This window comes from Bombus huntii, chromosome 16 (genome assembly GCF_024542735.1).
Source record: "Bombus huntii isolate Logan2020A chromosome 16, iyBomHunt1.1, whole genome shotgun sequence".
NCBI lineage: Eukaryota > Metazoa > Arthropoda > Insecta > Hymenoptera > Apidae > Bombus > Bombus huntii.
In genome coordinates, this window is record NC_066253.1 from 4,051,111 (window position 1) to 4,066,117 (window position 15,007).

General features: G+C 40.7%; 1 protein-coding gene across 6 annotated transcripts in view; it reads right to left on the minus strand.

The window, feature by feature from the left end:
• LOC126874601 (adenylate cyclase type 6) overlaps nucleotides 1-15,007 on the minus strand; it is a 97,299-nt gene that overhangs the window by 52,835 nt on the left and 29,457 nt on the right. For all 6 annotated transcript variants that reach the window (XM_050636837.1, XM_050636835.1, XM_050636838.1 and 3 more), the window contains 3 exons: nucleotides 11,043-11,303; nucleotides 8,660-8,818; nucleotides 1,535-1,748 (listed from right to left, as the gene is read on the minus strand). In XM_050636837.1, the coding sequence (XP_050492794.1) occupies nucleotides 1,535-1,748; nucleotides 8,660-8,818; nucleotides 11,043-11,303 (634 nt within the window). The remainder of the gene's footprint in view (nucleotides 1-1,534; nucleotides 1,749-8,659; nucleotides 8,819-11,042; nucleotides 11,304-15,007) is intronic.

Genomic DNA, 15,007 nt, shown 5'->3' on the forward strand with positions numbered 1-15,007 from the left:
TGTGCCCTGTACGTAACGTTTAACCGTTTGTGCTACGATTTAATTAACCGTTCCAGTCGCAAGCCACGCGGTCGCGTTGTTTAGATTTTCTGTGAAAAATTGCCGGTACATTTGAACGCTACTGACGACTCACGGTATTTTGTATTTCATTCTTATCTTCTTAACGCTTTACCGACCGATAGCCGATTAATCGGTTTTTGTTGCCTACGCTTATCGACCGATAGCCAATTAATCGGTTTTTGTTGCCGACACTTATCCACCGATAGCCGATTAATCGGTTTTTTGTTGCCTACGCTTATCGACCGATAGCCGATTAATCGGTTTTTGTTGCCGACGCTTATCCACCGATAGCCGATTAATCTGTTTTTGTTGCTGACGCTTTTCGACCGATAGCCTATTAATCGGCTTTTTGGTCCGAAAAACATACCACGAGCGTAGCTCGACGTTGTATTGGGTTGGCAACTAAGTGATTGCGGATTTTGTCATTAGGTATTAGTAACAAAATCCGCAATCACTTAGTTGCCACAGCGATTAAACTGGTCCGATAGATACAGAGCGATTGAGACGATTGCGAGGATTTTGTCAGGACGCGTAGCAGGGTATTTTCCTCGTAACTGGTATCCGCTATGTTCCTCGTGATCGATGGGGTCGTCGTCTACCACGCAGAGATCTCTGCAAGAGGCTGTTCCGTTTGATATACCGAGTACGACGACGCGACGAGTATACTCGTCAGAAACAGCTCACTGCTAAGAGCTTTTCCCGTACGAGGTGCAAGTACGTGTCGCGGATAAGTCGAAGTCCGATGAAGTTAGCGGTGGCCGTTTCGCTGGCGTTGGAACTTTGTGAGCGGGAACAGCCGCTTTCAGAGACGAAGGGTTGCGAAAGTGGATGGAAAAAAACTTCCTCGTGGAGAACCGCTTTGAAAATCTGACGCGCCGCTCGACCTTTGATGTCAGCGACGCTGCACACGCGCTTCGTACGACTATTACGACGCACTTACGCGCTGTCGTAAGAGGACGCGACGGCATTCTGATATTTTTTTACTCTTTTCCGCCCCCACCTTCTCTCGCAACCCTCTTTGGTTTCGTTGTCTCTTTGCTGGAACTACGCGCGGGCAAAACGTTTGCCGAGGAAATTTTAATTAACGTTCAGGCGGCGCAAGTGGGTCAACAGAAGCTGAAACGAAAGCGACCGAAAACGTGGAAAACGATCTCGTCGATCCGTCGAATAAAATTCAGGCTCGATCGTTCGTCTCGAGGAAAATTGCTGTCCTGCGGCGACGGTTGCAGAGATTTCACGCTTTCGTTCGCACCAGCGGAATCTATTTTCGTACGGTCCATGTGAAATGCGAATCATATTTGGACAACGACACTTTTGACAGTAAGATTTGACCAAGTTGAATTTCCAGATTTTATTTGCGCGATACTCGCGGAGATTTTGCACGGTGTGTTTGGATTTTGTTTCCGGAGAGGTCCTCGCACGGCTGGCGAATCCCTCGCGCTAAAGATTCGTCTCTTAATTTTCTGATACTTACCAGCATAAATTGCGACGCAGACGACCAGCGTCACTGCTAGCGACAGGTTTTCTGGCCTCTCTAAAGTGGCAAGGAATTGTTGGCTGTCTTCTATCACGAGTCTCAGCATCAGAAGCATACCCAGGGCAAACGCCAGCCCCGCTAGTAAGCCGAGAACGTGTGTCATGTTGCTTTGGTTCATCCTGAGAAAGTAGCGTTGATACAGCATTTCAACCTAAAGAGTAAAAAGAAACAGGAACGAGTAATCTTCTTTCAACGTTTCTCAAACATTTACTCGACACATTTACTTCCTGAAAAGTTTAGGAACTAGAAACAACCTTTTCTATCGTAAATTTGTCAAAGATCGTTTATAATCTTCTATAGCTAATGTTACATATTGTATTGTGGTATCGTGGACAAATGGCCTAAAGAATATCGCGTGAACCATAAACAAGTGGCAGAGTCATGAGTTGTGAGTAGTGAGTGGAGAGTCGAGTTGTCAGGAGTCAAGTCGTGAGTTGAGAGTCAAGTTGAGTAGTCATGGATTGAGTAATCTTGACTTGAGTAGTCTTGAGTTGAGTAGTCGAGCTGAAAGTGTCGTGAGTTGAGTTGAGTAGTCATGGATTGAGTAGTCATGGATTGAGTAGTCGTGGATTGAGTAGTCATGGATTGAGTAATCTTGAGTTGAGTAGTCTTGAGTTAAAAGAGTCGTGAGTTGAAAGTCGAGTTGAGTAGTCATGGATTGAGTAATCTTGACTTGAGTAGTCTTAAGTTGAGTAGTCTTGAGTTGAAAGAGTCGTGAGTTGAGAGTTGAGTTGAGTAGTCATGGATTGAGTAGTCATGGATTGAGTAATCTTGAGTTGAGTAATCTTGAGTTGAAAGAGTCGTGAGTTGAGAGTCGAGTTGAGTAGTCATGGATTGAGTAATCTTGAGCTGAGTAGTCCTGAGTTGAAAGTCGAGCCGAGTAGTCGTGAGTTGAAAGTCGAGTTGCATGTGTCACTCGTTTTCAGTAATTTTCGCATATTCCGAGCTGTCCTTGTGCCGCGTACGGAAAATCGGCACGAGCTTTCCGGACAACGTCTACTCCGCAAGCGTTGCGATACTTCGCCGCGTTTGCGACAGACGTTGCTTCGAGTGAATCTCCTAAAACAACGTCGACAGTCAAATGTGCAACTAATTCAGCTGTTCGTTCGGAAAATATTTCTCGCGACTGGGAAAATGTTCCCAGTTGAACGATCGTTCGCGAGAATTCGAAAGCTTGCGAAGCATCGGAGCGCGAGACGATCGATTTATTCGATCGAGATGGAATCGAATTCTGGCTGGAGTTGGACAAAAAAGAAAAAGGCCGGACAGGATTAAAGAATTACTTGGAACCGTTGGCTGAATCAGAGATGCGTGAAATCAAAGGAAGCACGGAAGTATCGAGAGTGGGAGAAGCTGGGTGGCGGGCCATTGAAAGGCGAAATAAACCAGTGGAACGCCGCGCCATTGTCGTTTCTCCTTTTCCATTTTCTTTGTTTCATTCGCTTGCCTCGCCGTTAATCCCGCGGTATTGCTTTTCATATTTTATTTCTTCTTTCATTCGCCCGGTTTTTAGCGTTTCCCCGAATCAGTTCCATAGGTTCGGACAAATTTACTTGGAAAGCGATTTCAAGCGAACGCCGTGGCCTTTGTTCTCGGAAGAAACACTGTTTAATCGCGAAATCGCTTCGATTGTTCGAAAGGACACGCTACAAAATTCATCAAGATATTTCAAAGTATTCTTCCAATTGTTTCAGAGAAAAAGTAGACCTAGTAGCTTCTATTTGTCTCCGGCAAAATTTTCCTGCTTTTTGAATTATCCGTCAGCGAGCTTCCGACGAGAATGGAAAATCGCCACGATGGACAGTCCGATTCGTTCGTTCGTTCGAGACGACCAATCCGTTCAATTCGCAGCAATTTTTTAATCTTTTCCTGGTTCGTTCTTTTCGACGTTTTATTGGGTTGGCAACTAAGTGATTGCGGATTTTGTCATTACTATCTAACGATAAAATCCGCAATCACTTAGTTGCCAACCCAATATATAAAAAGAATGGTATAGCGTTGCTACTGAGACTTTCACGAGATATAGTGGTACTAAACGTTTGTATCTGTCGCGTAAGGTGATATGGTTTACGCGAGGAATCAAAAGAGGAAGAGAAGCTGCTGCGCAGAGCTTGCCGGCTAACGCCTAAGTTTCCTAAGTCGAAGAAGATACCTGGAGATAGCTGCGGGGCTGTTGGTGTTCGATCAACGAAAAACACAGACTTCTTCGTTGATTTAATCGTCCATCGAAGTGAAACTCTTCTCGAGGCCCAAGGCTGCGCTAATTTCTACCAGAATACGTGACCAAATTTAATTAAACTAAGATTTACCAAACGAACGATCGTTTTAGACTACGCGAGCAGTCGTAGGAACTTGTATAACTCGGGCAAACGTAGTACCACGTTAACGTAATTGTGCAAAAGGAACGCAGTTATTTTATTAATTGCCCTGTATATTAAAATTCTGCTTGATTTACCGTATATCGTACCCTAAGAACATATTGGGTTGCGAATTTTGTCATTACCATCTAATTATCTAATTACCATTCGATGGTAATGACAAAATCCTCAATCGCTTAGTTGCCAATCTAATAGCTTCGTATTAATAATGTTCGACATGCGAAAGCCTTCGGTCTTATTCTGGCAATCGAAACAGCGTCTAACTCTGTTCCAAGTGATACGACATGGGCCAAATGTAGATCAGCTTTCAATCTCTAAATTTATTTTCGGACAAATTTATGCCGCATCGTTCCATTTATCCTTCCATTTATGCGAAACCTGATATTACAATAAATTAGATATAAAGTAGAACAGTGTCCGGTTGTCTTTGTTGCTTAGTTTTCTCGAAAGCTGACGTGGAAATTGCACGTCGGTGTTATCCATCGGAGTTCTATCGCACGACAGAACGAAGATTTACTATGGAACAGGAAGCTGGCTCTAGTCAAACGTAAGCTGTACGCGTCAAGGATCGAGAGCTCTCGAGCCTCGAGGATCAGCTGCGATCTCAAGCTCGGATTAAGCAGGCGTAACCGAAGGAAACGGATTGCTAGGGACGTGTGTTACGGTTTCGGGTCAGTTTGACCCGAGTAGCGTTGACGCGACGCTGCATGTCCGAGAAACTTTGAAAATGTTCGAGCATCGTAGCGTGACGCTACGTTCTCCACACTTTTCGCAAACAGGAAATATCAACGCGTTTCTAACATTGAGAACATTCGATAGCATCGACGAGATGCTAGTAACACGACGTTTCTTTAGATGTGCAATCGTTCTTTGACGATCCACGTCAGAGGTCGATTAAATTCAATGCACATCGAGTAAATAACGTTTTATTGATAAATTATTAATGTGTAACGAAAACGATGTTTCGTTCGCTGATGCAAGCGAAAGCTATTGAGTTGGCAACTAAGTGATTGCGGGTTTTGTCATTAGGTGGCACTTAGTTGCCGACCCAATGTTTGAAATGTAACTTAGACGCGGCAGAAATCGAGTTTCGAAGGAGAAGGCTAGGTAGCTGCGTGACGCGGATCAAATTTCACTGAGACGTAACCTAAATCGCGATAAATATCAGCTTACATGGTAACTAGTTATCGTTTTGATCGACCGCTGGAATACAAAGAAGAGAAGAATACAAGGAAAAGGTGTGCACCATAATCGGATTCGTGGTGCTGTGACGAAGCAGAAGCTAGAACGGCGTTACAGAACGTAACACGAGGTTCACAGTCATCGGACAATATTTGCAGAGAGGAATTACGCGGATGTTTCATAATGCAGCGATTTCAACCGGATTATCTGATCCGGTGCTGGCGGTGAACACCGGCGGGCAAACAGCGATTTTTAGCCACGAGCTACAAACGCGAGCAGCAACATGAAAGAGCAGGACCATCCATGAGAATAAACAATTTTGTAATTCGCGGAACCGGTGATCATCGGTGCTTATAATCTGCAACGACGTGCTACGCGTATTTTCCATTATCCTGGTCCGCTGCAACTAATTCCCCCCTCGATCCACAAATGGAAAAATTGAAACGTCACGAGTTGATAATCGATCGATTCGACGTCCGCCATCTGTTTCGCTTGCGAGCTAATTTTTTTGCCAATTGTGTGACGCTTAGAAACCGATCGCGCAACGTTTCATTGTCGAACGTTGGTCGAAAAGCAACAGGGAAATATTGGGTTGGCAACTAAGTGATTGCGGATTTTGTCAATACCATCTAACGACAAAACCCGCAATCACTTAGTTGCCAACCCAATACGTTGCGGTGTTGCGCTGAAAATTTAAAGAATTCCTATCGTACAGTGTTGTATCCGATTCTTAACACTTTGCACTCTGAATTTTATTTCAATTTCGTTGCCAGCAGCACCTAACGTTTTTGAGTGTTTTATTTGAAATTTACTTCGACTAAAGAAGAAGACAATTTAAATAAACGAAGGAGCAAAGAAATTCACTTAAATAGCAGTTTTATTCGCTCTATTGAATTTTGTAGTCTTTAAGCGTATGATATATCTGGAAACAATTTCCAGCAGCAGAGTTCCTGCGTTTCTTTCGCACGTTTCGCAAAAAAACGTGTGACTGAAAGAATGTCGAGCGAGACTCGACAAAGGAGCTGCCGAGATAAAAACTGATATCGAGTCACACTCGACATGGGAGTTAAGTCTCAACCACTGACGATTCTATTATCGGCTGTTCTTTTAAATAAAAGAAAATAGAAAAGAGAAAAGAAGATAGAAAATGTCAGAAAATAGGAGGAGGAGAAAATGAATGAATGGATGTGCAACAAAACAAATTCATTGCTGTTTCAGATGTACAAGAGAATAGAGCGCTGTTCGTTAATGCTTCGAGTTATTATGCTATATATAAAATAGTTGTTCTGTTCTATATAAATGTTGTATTTAATAAAACGTCGTATAGCGTTACTTTAAGAAAAACAAAAAGTAAAATTCGATGAAACACCGTTGATACAGCAAAAAATACCGAAACGATAGGAATACGAACGACTATTCTGAAAATTAACACTTTACCGACCGATAGCCGGTTGATCGGTATTTCTCGCCGACGCTTACCGACTGATAGCCGATTAATCGGTATTTCTCGCTAACGCTTACCGACCGGTTAATCGGCTTTTGTCACCGACAATCTTTCTCATTATCCGAGCAGTAATTTGCTATTTAGTACTAAGGTACCTTGCTCAGTCGCGTCAATCGCGTTGCTTCGTAAGCTGCCACGGTTTTATAGCAATTTGAAAAACTGTCCGCTCGCGATGGACGAAAAGAATGGTATTGGAGAGTGTAAACCGAAACAGAGCCGGCGCCAGGGAGAATCCGCGCCTGAGATGCCGGTCGGACGTGCGTGTGCTGTTGAATCGCTAGCGGTCGGTAAAGTAAAATTAAGAAATACCATGCTATCAACGACACAGAATATAGCACTGACTGTAGTCGTTATGAAGCGTAGCATAAGGGAAATAACATAGTGTCGCGTGTCTATATTCAAACTCTGGTCAACGACAGTTTCATCGACGAATTTTCTCCGGAAATAACGAGATACAATTTAGAAGGTGATAATTGTCAATTAATTCGATTTCCAGTGGCTATCGAGAATTAGAATTTGGAAATTAAAAACGAAAAAATGAAAAATTAAAGATTCGCAACAATTGCACGCGAACTATTTCTCACTGACACTGACTTAAAAATCCGAATGATCATCGTGCAATGGCAATTTTATGGATTTTAATTATTTTTTATTTCGATTGGAAAAATGCTTCAAAGCGTAAAACCCTTCGACGTAATATCACGTCTGTGTATTTTAACTATCGATAATTTCATCGTTGCAGCTTCGTCGATAGGAGGAAAGAAGCAAACGCTATTGAAATCGTCAATGATCGTCATGAATTCAATTCGCGGCTGTGAAACCACGTCGTCAAACTTTTCGCCATTTTCACGACTATTCTACTCGAGTTGCGAATTTATGGCAACTCGATCGTTCGCCACAAATTCGATTCGAAATGGCAGGAAGGAAGAGGAACGAGCACCGGAGTTGCGCAACTGTCTACGAACAGCCCCGTACAGTTTCAGATTCTCTGGCCGCGCAAACTTGTTGCGCGATTTCATGTTTTCCTATTTAGGTGACTGCAGCATTACTATAGTGGTTGAAATTTAGTCAGAAAACAACCACACCTTGTCACGATCGTCTCTATATCGCCAGCAACGTTTTACTTCTGTTTCCTGTATTTTCTCCGACAATTTTCTCAGTCCCAGCAATTTTCTAATTGTTTTTACTTTTTTAGCTGTTTCGTTGGTTGTTTTACTTGAACGTTCGAAATTCGTTCGATCCAGTGGTTTCAACTAACGCAGCCATTGTAGTTCATTGTTATTCGTTGTATTTTTTTTTTTTTTTTTTTACACTTTTATTTATCTAGCAGATTGGAAAAATGTTTGATGTACAGGATGCTTCAAAATGTTCCGACGACCAACGAAAATACCCCGATTCCTTCTTTCTGCTGTAATTCGTCTTTCGCTTACTCGGACTATCGATGTGGTCGTGGAAATAGCACGCAAATCGTATTACATCGATACCGCGTTACACCTGTCTTTAGCATAATCTTATAGCCACGTAATACCTAATTTTCCTAACATTCAGCTACCTACAGTCTCGTGTTTCCCTCTCCTACTATCGTTTCCTTACTATTGGGTCGGCAACTAAGTGATTGCGGATTTTGTCATTAGGTGGTACTGACAAAATCCGCAATCACTTAGTTGCCAACCCAATATTCCAGTCGTAGCTCTGTCCACCTCGCGCATGTTCCGTATCAGAAGCTGTACTTTTGTAAATTTATGTGCGTTTTACGTGCAGATTTTCTGCAACGTCCGATACAGCTGTGCTTTCCTTCCAATAACACGATCCGACAACTCTCTCTCTCTCTCTCTCTCTCTCTCTCTCCCTCTCATTCGAGAAAGAGAGAGAGAGAGGGAGAGAATTTCCATCGCGAGGTTGGAGGTTGAATTTTCCCCGGCAAAAAGAAAAACGACGGCGAAAAAGGATGCTTCGTTATTCCAATTGCCTTTTCACTCTGTTCGTCCAGGTGTTTACCTGCAAGTTTTTGAAGCGGTGAGAGGCGCACAGCGACTTCAAAAAACGGCAGAGCGCACATTTCCTCGCTGGCTGAGTTATCGTCGCGTTAACGCTCGCCTCCTGTGTCGGCTCTTTCCCGGTTCTAAGCCCAACTCCCACCTCCGATCCCCTGCTCATCTGTCGACAAAAAGCAGCGTACAATTTATTGTAGTACCCGTTCCCGATGTCACAACGTGCATACAAATTGGCTTTCTGGAATTAGAAAGTGTTGTCAGTTTAGGAGAGATAGTCACTGAAAAAGGAAAGAATAAACGTGGATATAGATGTATACGTTGAAGCAATTACTCGAAGAAAAACTCTACACCTTATCTTGACCTATCCGTGGCCTGGAGACCGTTGTTACAAAGAGAATGGAATTCAGTGAAAGAAAAAATTGAAAATAAGGACAGGTCCATATTATTCTGCCTTTGAATGTAAATTTTGTTTTGGGTTACAAGGTTTAGAAAGGAAAGAGCTACGATAGATTTCTATTGCTGTTTCTTGTAGCCCTCTGCTGCAGCTACAATGTTAACTTTTTGGTAATGCCCTTTGCCATAAATATATGAACTTGATCCCAATCGATCTTCTTCGGTTGTATTGTAACACTGTAAGAGCGAGGATCTGCATCAGCATGCACTATAGTTAGTATAATAATACTATGCCATCCGTCTGTTCAGTCGTGTGCCCGAACTGGTAAAAGATGTATACTTCTTATGACATGTATATTTAGGGACTACAAAAGGAATTGTGAAATAATAAACAACGTTTGAGGACAAATAGTGTTTTTAGACTTGTGGTTTTCGCTTATGGCACAAAAATTCTTTACCATGAGTCAGACTCGTGGTTATCAGCCAAGGAGTTAACAGTCAGATAGTATTTCTAATTATAAAACTTTGTGCAATCTGTATATTCAAATCCCTTAATCAAAGACCCAGTCCAAGGCTAACATCTATACAAGTTATACTTATACCTGTACTTATACCTGTACTTGTTTCAGTATATTTTTCTATTACAAATTCATTCACTCGTTCCTCTATCAGTCAATCTCAACAATATATAAAAAAAGGAAAAGATATATGTAATAGTTAGTATAATGATACATATAATAGTTAACAACCAGATAGTGTTTCTAATTATGAAACTTTGTGGAATCTGTATATTCAAATCCCTTAATCAAAGACCCAGTCCAAGGCTAACATCTATACAAGTTATACTTATACCTGTACTTATACCTGTACTTGTTTCAGTATATTTTTCTATTACAAATTCATCCACTCGTTCCTCTATCAGTCAATCTCAACAATATGTAAAAAAAGGAAAAGATATATGTAATAGTTAGTATAATGATACATATAATAGTTAACAACCAGATAGTGTTTCTAATTATGAAACTTTGTGGAATCTGTATATTCAAATCCCTTAATCAAAGACCCAGTCCAAGGCTAACATCTATACAAGTTATACTTATACCTGTACTTGTTTCAGTATATTTTTCTATTACAAATTCATTCACTCGTTCCTCTATCAGTCAATCTCAACAATATATAAAAAAAGGAAAAGATATATGTAATAGTTAGTATAATGGTACATATAATAGTTAACAACCAGATAGTGTTTCTAATTATGAAACTTTGGGGAATCTGTATATTCAAATTCCTTAATCAAAGACCCAGTCCAAGGCTAATACATCTGTACAGGTGATATAGATGTAGATTGGATTAGGTTTGAGATAGAAAATGGGGATTAAATAAGGTTGGGTGTGTGAGTGTATATGTAAATGCACATGCATATGTACATGGATCAATGAGAATGCAGGGCAATAGGAAGATGAACTATACTAAGTTATATCAAACTGTATGTATTTATATTGAGCTGTTGAAAGAGTAACGTCGAATTTTTATTTATAAAATACTGGTCTTCTTCCTTTAGATAGAAATTTCTTTAGATTCCAACTCCCACTACGATTATCGGATGACACATTTCTAATCTTTCAGATTTCAACCATATTCTGAACAACGCGCTCTGACTGATCGATTGTACTCGGGTTTGTTCTATTATTATCGACGTTAGGAACGAAAGAATTCATTTCAGATAGAAGCAGGATCCTTCTGACTTAACATTTTCCATATGGAAGAATCTCTACTTTCCATAACAAAAAAAAAAAAAAACTTTGTTTACCATCTTAGGTCTCACTTGAAACATAGCTAGAACGTACCAGTTAAATTGTTCAGAAATACACACACACACAAAAAACGAGAAAGGAAACATGTGTCATAACAGCAACATGTGTCACCGAAGAACTTCTCGTTGAACCTGTTAAGCTACCTTTTTTAGGTATAATTCCAGTTGTACAAGGGCTCACCGTGACGATGGAGGGACGTGGCGCGCCAGTGAAGTGCTCGATCACTTCCCAGTTGGATTTCCTCAGCGGTGTATGAGGAGTTCGAGGAGTGTTGGGTGTATGCGGTTGAGAAGATGGTGTCGAGGACTTGGATCCCGGGGGATCGAGCAACAGCTCCACCTTCGGCTTGCCACCGTCGCTGTTGCTCACGTGCTGTCGCAAGCTGGCCCATCTTCGCGTGCTTCTCACGGACCCGGTTACAGATCTGGTAGCCACCTCGCCCTGTAAATCAAATCATTCCACTGGGTTACCGTTTGTGGATGATGAACATGATGGGATTGGGGATGATGAACACGATGCTTTGGATGAAGAATGGTTGAAGCAATGGGGGCTAGAAGGGTCTAACACCTTTGGATCTTCCATAACTTAAGACCACATGGAGAAGACCACGCGTAAATTGAATCTTATTTGTGTTAAAAAGTTATGTCCACGTGGAAAGGCGGATTTGTTCTGGAATTAGGAAGAGTGGTGAATTAGGACGTGATGCTGTTGATGAATGATAGGATGGTTTAAAGTACTTGAATCTTCTATTTTGTTAATTTGCATAAGTGTTTGTATTATTTTAGTAATTTAGTAATTGGTAAATTTTTGTTATTTACATAAGGAAGAGAGATGCATAGATTGAATTTCATTTATGTTGAAGAGTTATATTCATATGCAGAGGTGGGTTTCTAGTTGGTGGGATTAGCCTGTTACGTCATCCAATTGATTCTGGCTAATTTATTTGTTAATCCATCGCTTTATAATTGGAATATATGGTTGTTGAAGTAATTACTTCAAGAAAAACTCTATGCCCTTTTTCTTTTATATATCTATGACCTGGAGACCCTTGTTACAAAGAGAATAGAATTTAGTGAAAAAAAATTGAAAATAAGGACAGGTCTATATTATTGTACCTTTGAATATAAATTTTGTTTTGGGTTACAAGGTCTAGAAAGAAAAGAGCTATAATAGATTTCTATTACTGTTTCTTGTAGCCTTCAGCTACAGCTACAATGTTAACTTTTTAGTAATGTCCTTTGCTATAAATATATAAACGTGCTCCCAATCAATCTTCTTCTATTGTATTGCAACACTGTTTTGGATCAGCATACACTATACCTGTAATTATACTTATACCTATACTTATTTCGATATATTTTTCTATTATTAATTCATCCACTCGTTCCTCTGTCAGTCAACCTCGATAATTGTGATTGTGTATGGTAGATGACTGTCTACAGTCTGTTATACTGCTCGTCGACAAATTAAATTTCATTTATTGAAAATCTGAATGTTTAATGAATCAAATTTAAAAATACACTGGCAAACTCGTAGTACTACGTTCCAAGTGGACCTCGATGAAGATCAACAATACAAATATGTGATAGTAACTATTGGATTGGCAACTAAGTGACTGCGGATTTTGTCATTAAAAATTTTAATTTATTTGATATGTTAATTAACGAAGAATACAAATTTGGAGTGCAAACTATTGAACACAGAAAAGGGGAGAGAAAATTGAAACATGGAAATTTCCGATTCTTCTCGGGCAAAGACAATTTCTAAAGAGTCCAATCGCCAACTGAACACACCGAGTCCCAAAAAATTGATAAGAAACCATCTGGATTTCTAGCAGCAGATCATAGTTGAAGGAAAAGAATTGCAGTCGAAGAGTATCGTATAAGAAATTTAAATCTCCTCTTAAATCCAGGGAAGAGGAGATCTCAGTTTCCAAGCTTTCCAATCTCTGAGACATGGTAGAGGTGCTAGGTCCAGGGTGCGTGAGATACCAGTTTGTCTTTCAGGAGAGACGAAAGAGATAAAAAAAAAAGAAAGAAAGAGAAAATATGTGAAAGATAAGAAAGACGTGCGAGGGATAGCAAAGACGGAGGAGGCAGAGTAATAAAATTCTTAAATGTATTACATTTGTTTCGAGCTCCCGTGGAGAAGAGGAACAACACTTTCTGTTGTTGCTTGTTTCTTCGACGCTCCAGTTTGTTTTCACTTCGCCAGGGGAATGTTCAAGGTGAACTTTCATAAGCTGCGTGCTGCCGCCTCTCGAACACCGTATCGCGCGAAGAGAGAAAATTGTTTCATGGGAAACCGTGCCAACTCTTCTAGTTAAATGGAGTTATCGTGTGCGCCTTGTTGAAACGTGACTGCAAGTTGTCAGGCTAATGGACAGGTGGTCGTGAACTTTCACGAGACAAGACAGTTTACACGTGTTTGGTTCATCTTGGTTTTCGGAAGTTCGCCTAACGTCGCGTTTTCTTGACATGGGTCCCCATGGGTGTTACTCCTCCTCCTTACGATCAGTTAATCGACTCTGTTAACACGTGGCGCTTCCAGAAATGAAGTTTCCATTAGCCACGGAGAAAAAGCGAAAATTTGTTTCCGAAACCTCTCGTCTTCGTCCTATTTTCGAACCTAAAGCCGAGTTTACATCAGTCGAGTCGCTGAACCATGCGATTACGTTACAGTAGTCCTGCACCGTTCGGTATCTGTCGCGCGATTTTTGAAGAAGCCGTTGTTGGGGTTTGTAGCGAGAGCAGGTGCTCTTTCGCTTCGTTCCATTTTCCACTGTCACTTTAATTTGTTTCTGACCATTTTTAGCGCGTCGTCCAAACTCGCTTTGCTGCGTTCAATCGACGGGATCTCTCAGCTGCTTAACATTTTTGCTCGTAATCGATTTTGGTACCAATCCTTTTGTGTTACGAAAAGCTATTAGAACTTGTTTGTATCGCGTTGTATTTGTTTATGGAAAGCTGAGAGCTCAGAAATTGGACTGGACTTTGCGTCACTGGAATTTTTTGACCATCCAGTAAATAGTAAATCTAGAGACTCGTGAATAATTTTGTCTCCGTGTTGGTGGCGACAGTAGAAGTATTTGACTGTGTGGTAGACAAAGTGGGATGGCAGAGGCAGCTGAAAGCTTTCCAATGTATCAGTTGAAATCAATGCACGCTGGAAGGCGAAGGACGAACGACGTCCGAGTCGTATTAAATTTCTATTACCTAATCAGCCATGGAAGCCCCATCTATTCACTTCTGCTCCTTTCAACGTGTCTTATCCCGGGCTTTATCGATCCTGCTGCTAACGATTCTCTTTCGTCGAAATCTTTCTACGAAATGCTCGAATCAAGGGAAGAACGTTCTTTTCCCAATCGAACAGCAAAAATCTTGCGCGGTTTATCCCTCGAAGGCGAATTTGGAAATTTTTTGAAAAAGCCGTCTGAGATATCGAAGATCGTTTCCAGGCTGACGATTAATAATTTGAAATGCGTTTAACCAGCTATATGTACGTAGCCAAAATTTTGTTCGAACAAGCATAACCATAAACACGATAGTGATTGATTGGGAATCTATAATTTCGATGGAATAATTATGTGACCGATTTATCCGCTTTATTTAAGTAAGCATAAAGTAAATTGCAAAGCTTTGTAATTCGAAACAAAATTAATTATAAACACATGACCTAATTCGAAATGAATCTGGATCAACTGAACATGGACTAGGCGGTTTTGTTATCGGTCCCTGTATTAAATTACCAATAATAGCAATAAATATTTACATGGTCGACGAAACAGCCACTTGTCGTCAACAGCGAATATAATTTGGTCATTTAATAACGGAGCTCCTCCTTTCGATTCAGATCAAATTGCAATTACAATCGATCAGAGTTATTCCTATGATCATTTTGGCAGTTTGGTATTTTGTAATTTCTAGGCAAAGTATTTCTACATTCGGTACAATTTATTTTTGCCTAGAGTTGCCTCTAATTTTGAATAAGTTAGTTTCAATTGGTTGTTTAGGTCTTCACGTAGGATGCAGCGTTAAAAAATGAATACAGCGGAATTTACGTGCCTCGTGGTTTTTCCACATGAATATATGATCATCCGGACCTAATATGATTTTAATTATGCACCTGTAAACCTGGCGATCTTT